The sequence below is a fragment of the Ursus arctos genome, unplaced genomic scaffold (assembly GCF_023065955.2).
Source record: "Ursus arctos isolate Adak ecotype North America unplaced genomic scaffold, UrsArc2.0 scaffold_17, whole genome shotgun sequence".
Lineage (NCBI taxonomy): Eukaryota > Metazoa > Chordata > Mammalia > Carnivora > Ursidae > Ursus > Ursus arctos.
Genome location: NW_026622841.1, coordinates 39,467 through 51,554, shown reverse-complemented (window position 1 = coordinate 51,554; position 12,088 = coordinate 39,467). Strand labels below are relative to the sequence as shown.

General features: G+C 45.1%; 1 protein-coding gene across 1 annotated transcript in view; it reads right to left on the bottom strand.

Annotated features, from left to right (window-relative positions):
* The window catches only part of PARD6G (par-6 family cell polarity regulator gamma), a 91,250-nt gene that overhangs the window by 63,755 nt on the left and 15,407 nt on the right, over positions 1–12,088 (bottom strand). Inside the window, exon 2 of the mRNA XM_026496552.4 lies at positions 1,005–1,227. Coding sequence (XP_026352337.1) covers positions 1,005–1,227 — 223 coding nt within the window. The remainder of the gene's footprint in view (positions 1–1,004; positions 1,228–12,088) is intronic.

Below are 12,088 nucleotides of genomic sequence, written 5' to 3'. Positions count from 1 at the left end.
CTCACAGAGCACAGCCAGCACGCTCAGAGCACCTGCACGTGTTGCCTATTTATCTCAGACGACCTGAGGGGCACGTGTGCTCCGATGGCCCTCATGCACAGCAGGGACTGCGGCACCCTGCCCGCCTTTAGAACCAGGCACCTGGCCCCAGGCCTCGGCCTCCAGTGTCCTGGCCTCCTCCTGCCCCAAACACTGCGGCCGCGACTCCCACTGTGTGCTCAGCCCTCCGTCCCCACCGTGAGCTGCAGCTGTCACTCTGCTAGTGTCCCTGAGGCGACTCTGCCCCGTGCAGGCGGCCAACACGCTCACCACGGGCGCAGAAGGTCCAGTCACGACCAAGTCGACAAGGAAATGCCGCTTTCCAAATGTCAAGCCTCACCTGCATGTGATCCGTCCCTTCAGTAGTTTATTTTGAAATGTGAAGATTCTCCCAGGTTTAGAGATGAAAAAACACACCTAAAATGCAGCTCTGAGAAGTGAGCAGCACAAGGACCCGCTTTGACTCCACAGCAAGGCGCCCTCCCTTTCAACCATTAACCTACATTAGCAGCTTATTTTCCCATAAAATGATACTGGTACAGCAAAGCTAGGCCCTCAGAGCGAAAAGTCAACCGAAGTTGTAATTTAAAGCTAGCATCATTTTCCAACCCTAAAAAGACAGTGGAAAACACACACGAGCAACCACAAGCTTCATTCTTGGGTTACTGGCTAATGCCTTTTTGTTAGTGAACTCCCTCGCCTCCAGTTAAAATATGAAAGCATCAATATTATTTTTTCCTCAGTATTTAAAAATCAGAAGTCAACACTATTGAAGATGGAAAATGCATTTTAAATTTTTAAGCCTTTCTAATAAATTAATGTTGACCAAACAAACATCACTTTCTTTCATCTGCCCCCCAGGCTAGAAACAAGAACCACACAGCTCTGTCCTAACAGCCGACAGCAGAAGGCGTGTGTGTGTGTGACCGGCACCGAGCACAAGCAGCACCCCCACCGCCCGGTACCTCGTTTCTGGATGAAGACCCGGAGCAGAGGGTTTGCACTCGAGACCGCCTTGCAGAAGTTGTCATCGTTGTTGATGGGCAGCAGGTCCCCGTGCACGTCCGCGTAGCCGATGGTCACGTCAGTGTTGGAGATGTGGTGCGTGTGCACGACCAGCTTGTAGAAGTCTTCAAACTTCCCCGGCTTGTGACGGTCCAAGGAGAACCTTCGGAACTCAGCCCCAAACTGCAGTGCAAGACAGGGAGTACATGAGCGGTGGGGAAAGGTCCCTGAAATAGAGCTTGTTCACTGAATGACAAGTGTGTGCCATCCACGAGGCCAGGTCCCAGCGGTGGACACTGCCCCTGTCCTCACGGAGCTCGTGCAAAGACGGAGCTGCGGGGATCAGTTCCGTCAACGCTGAGGGCAGGACGGGCGCCGGAGCTCAGGCTAGAGAGGAAAAGCAATGTCAAAATTAGAGGACGGTGGATGAAATGACACAGAAGCCTCGGTGAGGGCCTTCCCCTGGGGTGGCCGTGCAGGCCCAGGCTAGCGTCGGAACAGCCCCGAGGCAGGTCAGACACTCAGAGGCAGGAGGGATGCGAGGGCTCGCTGAAACCTCTGGACTTTTTCCTAACGTAATGGTAGTCCCATAACAATTTTAAACAAGGAAGTGATTTGATATGATTTGCATTTTTAAAAGACCAAATGGCTATACTTCAAAAGGGTCAGAAGCAGAAGGAAAAGGCAAGGAAGGGAGGAAGGTGGTAGAAAGGAAGCTTCGGAAATCTCAGGAGACAGGCCCTGGTACTGGCCAAAAAGACAGAGCAGGTCTCTCTCCGGAGAAGATGGTACTCACTCTGGCTGCTCCGGGGAATGCCCAGGGCCCATCTTTCCTGACAGTCCCTGGCCTTGGCTCAGATGCCCACGCAGTTCTCTGCTGGGAGAGGACCCTAGGTCACCTCCCACGGGCTCAGCCATCCTGGGATCTGAGGACCCCGCCTGTTTGGCCTAAGGTTTTCTAGATTGGGACGTACTGCTGTTCCTCACTTGGCAACAGAGACCTTTATTCATCAGGCAGGACAGATTCGGTGCTCGTCAATATAACTGAAAACTAATTATAGTGGTTCCAAAATACACAAAAATGAAACGTCTAATGTTTATACTAAACGAGTCATTACATCATCTAGACATTATGTCAACTAGTCAAGGGCAGATCAACTCAGACCATGTGGGTCTGTGTGGTTCTCAAACTGGGCACCAGCATCACCTGGAGGCTCCCAGAGGTCTGGACAGGGCTGACCTGGAGACCAGCCCACGAATTTGCATTTTTAACAAGTTTCCAGGAGAAGCTGATGCTGTTGGGTTGGGGACCGCACACATAAAACCACTGATTTTAAAGGAATCCGTCTCCAAACCTCCACGTCCACAGATCTCTGAGAACCAGTCTCCTGTTCCATTCCCCCTTTTTAAAAAGCAAAAGAAAACAAACTCCTCGCCCATCCTGCATTGCCCCAGGAACAAAATACTTCAAGGCGCACAACAGTGGGACATTCCAAAATACTGGTTTGGGAAAAGCCACCTTCAGTGAGTAAGCAAAACCCCTAAGGCCTGCCTCCCACATACCGGGTAAAGGAAGGGCGGGCCTGCACTCAGCGCAAGGGGCCAAGGCTCTCCCCCATCCCTGCTGCCACTGGGGCATGCCCTTGAGGCGTGGGCCTGTGAACACAGCACAGCAAACCCACAAACCCCTCCCCGCATTATTCAAAGGTAAGCATTAAATACTCTCAGTATTTATTCCAAGCAGGCGGCACTAGCTGGCCCAGGGTGACTGGTGCAGCATCTCTTGTACGCGGGGTTGGCTCCTGTGGACACAAAACCTGTCAAGACACAAGAGTCCAAGCCTATAACATAAATTTCATGTGATTTTTTTTCAGATTTGGTTATGACTTCACATCACAATGTTTATTCGAACAATAGCCATCATCTCTGTCATCTCGTGTCTAATACACGTTAACCTCCAGAGCGGTTAGTCTTCATCCGAATACACCCTCTTTTCATCAGATACCTAAAGAGAGGTGGACCGTGTCTAACGAAACTAGTGAGCGTCTCTGACTTCCACGATTATTCCCTCAAACTGGACACCATGCACTTGCTCTAAGGGACTCCAGCTGCCTCTCCTTCTCTCACTCTGCTGGACTCAGGCCACATCCCAATGAGAGCAGTGACAGCACGTTAGCCAAGCCTGTTCCGCAATGTTTCTGTCTTAACTGCGTTTGGTCTAAGACACATCTAAGTTGTTTCTCACTTCTAGTAGTTTTCTTCCTAACGTGTTGATTTGAAATGAAAATGAATCTCGACTTCTTCCTGATAGAAAGCGGGTCCAACCAGTCTGATAATGAGGCTGACTTTGTCAATCTAGCAGGATGGTGAACACGCTTCACCTGTTGAATGAACCTCAAACTTCAGCAAAAAGAGGTATGAAAGGGGATATTAGCATTTTCCCTATTTTTTATTGTGGCAAAATACACATCACATAAAATTTACCATCTGTGCAAAGTCCCCACCATCCATGTGCCTTTTCATCCTGTGAACTGAGTCTGTCCCCATTAAACATGACGCCCCGGCCCCTCCCCCACCCCCAGCGCCACCATCTACTCCAGGACTCGAGGACTGTGACTCCTCTATGCACTTCATGCGCGTGGAGTCACACAGTTTTGTCTTTTTGTGATTGGCTCGTTTCCTTGAGCAGATCCGTGATGTCTCCTATTCTGTGGGTTGCTTTGCTCTGTGGATCTTGGTCCTTCCAGGGGGAAATGTCACGGCTGTGGTCAGGGCACAAAGAAGAAACGGTGGACCGTCTGAGGCAGCTAACTTGCCTGCTAACCTAGGGCAGGAGCCATAATAAAAGTTTTTCTTAGAACTTTCCTTAGTAAGTACTGAGCTTTGAAGTTGTAACTGGTTTGGAGAGAGGACAGGCAGCCCCCTTTGTGGGGTTCTGCCCTTTTGAATGTAGGACAGCAGGTGAGTGTCTGACCCTCAACAGTCACTACGTGGTCGTGAGCCTTGCCATAAGACCAAACACCCACAGTGGAGACTCTGGGTGTTTCGAGGTGGTCTCCAGTAAACCCTGAAGTTGGTTTGGGCATTTTCATAGGGTTCCCTATACACTAATGCAGTGGTCTTCAAATGTCACATACCCCCTAAAGAATTTTGAAAACTACCCCTATAAAAAGGATAATATATTTTAAAGTTAGCATCTAACTTTACTTTTTTAAAAAATATTTTATTTATTTATTCGAGAGAGACAGAGATACCGAGAGAGAGCACAAGTACGGAGGTGAGGGAGAAGCAGGCTCTCTGCTGAGCAGGGAGCCCGATGTGGGGCTCAATCCCAGGACTCTGGGATCATGACCTGAGCTGAAATGAAGGCAGACGCTTCACCGACTGAGCCACCCAGGTGCCGCTAACTTTTTTATAATAAAAATAAATAGTTGCAAAGGACATAATTTCTAGCATACTTTAAGTACTTCTTTTAAAAATAAATATTTTATTGGAGGATCTTTTAAAAATAGTCAATGAAATCTAAATGCCATAGTAATTTGATGCTACCATCATGCATTTTAAAATAGAATAAACAAACTCTTTTATAATGATCAGAAATTCTACAGGGTTCCTTCTTCTGTTTGGTCTATTGTTTCTATTATACTGCCCCAAGAGGATTTAATCCTAACATTTTATCATAATAATTTATGCTTGAGTACCCTATCACTCTTCTATGCAAGAAAAACAGATAAATTGAATTAAACATTCTTTTTCACATTGCCATAGTCTCTATTTGTGGATAATATTTCTACATTGTTGTCAGTGGCTATGCAGTTTTAATTCTGCAAGATGGAAAGAGCCGTGGATTGTATGCACAACAATGTGAATGTAACTAACACTGCTAAACTGCTCAAAAACTGGCAAAGATGGTAAATTTAATGTATGTGTATTTTACCAAAACTATAAAGTATCATAAAATAGATTTTTTACAGTTAAGAAGGTTCTAGCCTGAGTCATTACAATTATTAAATCACAATCAGAACATAGTTACAAAATTTCACAAATAATTATTCACCATTCAAAATAAACATTTAAAAACACTTTCACTGGGGCGTCTGGGTGGCGCAGTCGTTGGGCATCTGCCTTTGGCTCAGGGCGTGATCCCAGTGTTCTGGGATTGAGCCCCACATCAGGCTCCTCTGCTGGGAGCCTGCTTCTTCCTCTCCCACTCCCCCTGCTTGTGTTCCCTCTCTCGCTGGCTATCTCTCTCTGTCAAATAAATAAATAAAATCTTAAAAAAAAAAAAAAACGCTTTCACTGAATGAAAAATGTTTAATGTGACAGGAGGCAAGTGTAGCATCGGGCCTTTTGCTACTTCTTGCCGTGAATGTCAGCACTGAGACATATCCTCTCGTCAGCAGGTCAATGGGACTCAGGGCTCTGAAGGCATGCCAGACCCCATCTCTCTGACTCTCAACGGGTAATGTGCCAAAAATAAATAATCACAGAGTGGTCTATCATTAAGATTATTTTCAATAATCTATTATAATCAATGCTGTTGAAAGCAAAGTACTGGAAACCACTGGACTTGTAAGATTTCCTCCACGATCCTCGTAACAATTCACGGTTTCAATTTCTGGTAAGTACAGAAGAATTACACGACAACGAACTGTGCCTGCTAATTACTGCATCTAGAGGAAACTTGTGTAATCTGACATAAGGGGTAGTAAAAATATACGATTAGTACCCCATGCCATTAGTTTCTTAAACAAGATACTTTTATCACAATGAAGTTGGATTCTTATGTAACACCATTACCAAAAGTCATTCGAAATGGATAAATGACCTAAATGTAGGACCTAAAACTACAAAATTCTTAGATGAAAACTTAGGGCAAGAGCTTTAGGACACTGGGTTTGGCAATGATTTCTTGGATATGACACCAAAGGCACAGGTAACAAAAGAAGAAACAGACATTGGACTTAGTGAGATCCACCTTTTGTGCATCAAAAGACATTATCCACAGAGGGGTGGCTCAGGCAGTTAAGCACCCGACTCTTGGTTTCGGCTCAGGTCATGATCTCAGGGTCCGGAAACTGAGCTCTGCATTGGGCTCTGCACTCAGCGTGGAGTCTCCTTGTCCCTCTCCCTCTGCTCCTCCCCCCACCACTCACTCTCTCATAAATAAATTCTTAAGAAAAGACACTATCCACAGAGTATAAAAGCCTGTAAAAAGGGATAATATTCAGAATATGCACAGAACTTCTAAGTATAATGTGGCATCTATCTGTACAATGGAGTGTTACTCGGCCTTTAAAAAGGAGGGCTATTCTAGCACCTGCTACCTCACAGGTGAGCCTGGAGGACACTGTGCCAAGTGAAGTGAGCCAGCGCCATGTGCCTCCTACTGCATGTGGTCCCTGGAGTCATCAGATCATGGAGACAGAAAGCAGACAGTGGTTGCAAGGAACCAGGAAGTCACTGCTTAACTGACAGACTTGGGGTTTCACAGGACAAAAGAGTTCTGGAGATGGTGGGGACAGCTGCACAATACTGCAAATGTACTTAGGGACACTGAACTGCACACGTAAAATGGTTAAGTGGCCAATTTTATGTGATGTGTATCTTACTACAATAAAAGAAATGGAGCAGAATAAGATGTCCACAGGAGGCTGTGAAAAGCTCTGATTCATTCCTACAGATACAGATGGCCACCCACACATGCAGGGCTGTGTATGTGATCAGGGAAGACCTGAGAAGGCTAAAATCTCTCCTACCTGGCTGATCTTGGGATTCTGTGAGTCAGGAACTGAAGGCTGAAGTGGAGTTTAAGCAGCTGGAGTGTTGAAGATATGCCCCAACACACACATACAGCCCCAAGCAAAGGCTGGAGGCTTACTCGTTCAAATCATTTAAAGAAATCTTTGTTCAATCACCAGATGACCATGAAGCTAATAGTGGTCTCATGCGACAAATAATAAACTTTACAGAATTAGTCTAGGAAAGTCACTACCCAAACCAAAAGCAGCAACAACCACAAACCCTTAAGAGGGAGGGTTTGATTACCAGAGTTATCACATCATATTATTTTAAAATGTTTAGTTTTCAACAAAACTGTGAGATATATAAAGAGACAGAAAAAAATGGTCTCCATGCAGAGGAAACTATGCAGCCAAAGCAGTCACTGAGGGGCCCAGGTGCTGCACTTACAGGACAAAGATCTGAGATCAGCTCTTATAATTATGTTCCAATAACTGAAGGAAGCCATGTCTAAAGAGCTAAAGGAAACCATGAAAGCAATCAACAGAAATTATCACAAAGAGATGAAAATAATTTTTTAAAAAAAGAATTAGATAGAAATTTTAGAATTGAAGAATATAATAACTGAAGTGAAGACGTTCCCTAGAGGGACTTGACAGACAATTAGAGGTGGCTGAAGAAAGAACCCGCAAACATGAGGATGGGTCATTTGAAATTGTACAGTCTAAGGGGCAGAAAGAAAAAAAGAGTATCTCAGAGATCTGTGGCAATCTGCCACACATCCCAAGGAATACATTACCTGTTGAGGGTCAGAGAGCTGGGGTCTGGCATGCCTTCAGAGCCCTCAGTCCCATCTACTCGCTGACATTCACGGCAAGAAGCAGCAATAGGGCCGATGCTATACTTGCCTCGTGTCACATTAAATGGTTTTCATTCAGTGAAAGAGTTTTTAAATGTTTGCTTTGGATGGTTAACTAGAGAGAAAAAGGCAGAAAGAACATTTGAAGAAACAATGGCCACAACTTCCCATATCTGATTACTGTAGTCTACATATCCAAACGTCCAAGCTACAATTACGATAGACTCAATGCAATCTGTAGTCTACATATCCAAAAGTCCAAGCTACAATTACGATAGACTCAATGCAATCACACCTAGATGTATCATAGTCAAACTGTCAAACCCAAAGCCAAAGAGAGAATCTTAAAAGCAGGAAAACAATTCATTACATATAAAGGATCTGCAATGACATGAATGACTTCCTGTCTGAGATCATGGAGGCTAAGATGTTGTAGAATGACATGTTGTGGGGGGAGAGAACGTCACCTGAGAATTCTACATCCGGCAACACTATCCTTCGAAAATGAAGGAGAAACGAGATAATCCAAAGCACACAAAAACTGGGAGATTTTGCCACCAGCAGACCTGCTTTATGAGAAATATTAAAGCTATCATTCAGGCTGAAATAAAAGGACGCTATACCTTAACTTGAATCCACGGTACAAATAAAGAGCACAATTAAATGTCACCACAGCGGTATATGTAAATGATAGTCCAAGTGTATTTTTGCTTACTCATAACTTGTTTCTTCTGATTAAAAGACAACTACCGAGGCAGCCTGTTTTCCTACCTGCTGGGAGCCTCAACTTGGTCTACCCCAGGCACGCTGACCCCACAGCAAGACTAGGTCTGAAGCAGTTAACACTGGGTGTGGATAGTGCCAGGCTCTCATGAGTGGATCCTGGCCTTATGTTGCCCCCCAAAATGCGGTACTGATATATCCTACAATAAAGATGAACCTTGAAAACATTATGCTAAGTGAGAGGTGCCAGCCACGAAAGGCCATGGACTGATGCGTGAGTCTGTTTACATGCAATGTACAGGACAGGCAGATACATAGAGAAAACAGGCTAGTGGTTGCCAGAGGCTGGGAATAGAAGGAATTGAGAATGGCTGCTAATGGGTAGGTTTATTTTTGGGGTGAACAAAATGTTCCAAAATTAGATAGTGGTAATGATTGCACAATTCTGTGAATATACTAAAAACTATGAATTTATGCTCCAAAGCTGTGAATTTTATTTCATGTGAATTTTTAAGTTTCACCTCAAAGAATAATTTTTTTAAATAGCCTATTGAAGGCTGATTGGAAGCTGTATTCGGAAACACGGAAACCCCGGAGAGTGACATTGGACAGGTTCAATGCAGGCTCTACTCTTGCTCTAGGCATACAGGAAACCCTAAGGGACCAAGTGTCCAAGCATCTGTTGTCAGCACACATCAATTTAGAAGATAAAGACTTGAGAACTCAAGGAAGCCCCTCCCCCCCATTACTGCTGGGTCTTGAAGAGCAGAAACAGGATATGAGACTTAGTCCAAGCTGGTAGGGCAAGCTTTTCCAGTTTGAATTGGTCCCACAGTGTTGAACTGGTAAGGACAGAGGGCAGGCATTCTGAGCAGGGTAGAACTTGCCTTTCCTCACACCCATCCCCACCCTGGCTCCAAACTGCAAAAGGCCCTCAGTCCCTCTTCTCCAATTCAGAAACTAAAACCCTATATGAATGATATTTCTGGAGTCACAAGACTCAGACAATACAAATCCGTTTTCATCATTCAATGTCATGTGACTCCAAGGGTGATCCATTAGCATTACCATGATTATTTCTTATTTTCCTGGTTAAAAATACTAAAAATGTAGAATTTTCTTTTTCTTGATACCTAATGAGATCTCTCTACACTTTCCTGTATGTTAAAAAAAAAAATCTGTTTTGTGTAGAACACTGCACAGCACTAAAGGCTTGTCTGGGTTAGCTGTTTCCATGTCCACAATTAAACGTTAAGCTTCCCCATTGGAAGTACTCCTCCAAGCATCCATACTGAGGGTCTCAGAGAGGTTGAGACATCGGCCCAAGGCCACAGAACTCCTTGATTCCAGGCTGGAAATAAGACCCCCCCCATTTCCTGCTACCACTCCAAGCTAACCAAAAAGTCATTCTTCCTACAATGGAAAACATGGTCCCCAGCTTTCCTCTTAAACTCGCTCAGGTACCATTTTCTTTAAAACTCCAAAATGGCACATTTTTTGATGACGAAGCGGCAGCTCTGGCTCAGTGTCATCCCTCCTGTTAGGGCTAAAGTCAAAGGGAAGAGGAGGAAAATCAAGCTGAGCACTTTCTTCTCACTGAGGCCCTTTCCACTGGCTGTCCTTCCAGCTAGGGAGGGCATCCAAGGCTAGAACCCCGTGTGATGTCCCTGCATGCCCCAAAGACCGTAGAGAGGACCAATTAACCACTGTTTCTAGCACTTGAGGATTAAAGGCTCACACATATTTGTGTTTCTAACAGTTTTGTGGGGGCAGGAGTTGCACATACACCATTTTTAATCTCAAGCCACTTGGGAGAGATGTATTATCCCCTTCATCCCCTTCAGAGAGGAAGGCAGCTCAAACCCAGGGGGCAAAATAACTGGCTCACGGTCTCTCTTTGCCACAGTGTCTGACTCAACTGCCCCCACCCCCAGCTCACCTTCCCTTTCGGGTTGGTTTTCACAAAAAGGGGAATTGAAGGGGATTTTAGGTCTCTGATTAGGTTTCTAATTCTGAATTTCTACCTTCCTTCATCATTTCCTTAAAAAAACCTGTTTTTTAAAAAGCATTCTTTCCTCTTATGCATATAAATCAAGGTAGTCTTTGTTCTGAAGCAGTCAGAAAAGCTGGCCACACATGCCTGCGAACATAGCCACCATGGGGGAAACCAGCAAGATTCATGCAAGACAGAAAAAAAAAAAAAAAAAAGAGGAAAATCAAGGTCTAGTATCTGGTATGATGCTTGAGGTGCCACCTGGAGCCAAGAGCTCACCTGTTCTGGGGTTGGTCCAGTACCTGGGCTGGCTCATGAGGGTCCCACTTAGGGACATCTGACTGAGAGAGCTGTGCGCTGTGTGAGGGCATGTTCTTGCAGACCTCTAACACACATGCTTTTAAAAAAGAATTGGAAACACACTGTTTGGTATGTTTTTCTTTACAGTTTGAATAGGGATAGAACCACAGAGCTCAAAATTCGAAAGGTATTCAGTAAAAGGTCTTGCAGCACCCCAGCTCCCTCCCTACAAGAACGTTGTACGTGCCCTTCAAAAGGCCTATGAAGGCGTTCTATGCAAACTGTATCTATATTCCTTCTTTTCCAAACAAACAATAGCATACTATCCACACTGGTCAACTCTGTGCTTTTTTTCACTTATCTGCTCTATTTTGAAAATACTCGTTTTCTGGGTGCTTGTGGTCTTGTGGAAGAGGTATCTCCAGTTCTCAGCTGCCCCTGAAGTGAGGAAGTTAAGTCACTGGGCCCACAGGGACATGACAGGGTATCGTCAGACTCACCAGGCAAGGCCATAGGAGCCAGGCATTAAGGTCGAGTATTTTTCAGCTAAAATTTGCTCAGTAACTGAGTCATTGCTAAGACACCTCCCAAACCCCATGCAGCCACAAATTTGTAATTCCTATGTGAGTGACAGCAGCAGACTACCACAGCTCTTCACTGGAGTTCCAGCCCATGAGAGCAGGGTCTGCTGGTTCTAGACTAGGTCTAGACTAGCAGTTCTAGACTAGTAAAGTTCCTGTGCACAAATTTTCATCGAATTAAGAATTAAACCTCTGTTAACTGGTTTTAAAATAAAATGCTAGAATTTTAATTAAGTCAAAACAGGAACACAGGAGGCGATATGAGCATGAAGTCACAGACCAGGTCCCATGCCACACACCAGCCCAGTCCCGTGTATGTTAGATTTGAAGCCAAACATCAGCACCCGCACCACCCCCGCCCCCAGGTATCAGTACAAAGGTGATGTTTTCACCATCAAAACCAAGGAGGCAATGTTCCAATGACTATTTGTAAACAGGTGAGTAAACGGGTGAACTGGAAGGGTCTTTAACGATGTAAAACAGTCTCTGTGGTAATCAGTTTGTAGCTCAGCGGTAAGTGCCCGTTTTAAAGGCACAAAGGAACCCGGTCCCCCAGCGCAGGACACTTTTCTGCTCCGGTGTCACATCACTTTCCAGGGGCCAGCTTGTGGAGGCTCCCTCCCCCTCTGCTTATCTCCCGATATCTGCCCACAGATTCATGACTTCTCCCTTCCTACCTCGGGACAGGTGCTGTTTTTCTGCTTGTAGAGATCCGGATATATATTCTTAAATCTCAGGCTGATTTCAGAATGGCCTAGTAGATATCCAGCTAAATTCAGAGGACCGGTTGGAACGGAGGCCCGTTCTCCTCCGCCATCTTGCCCCCCTCAGGCCACAGTATGAAGG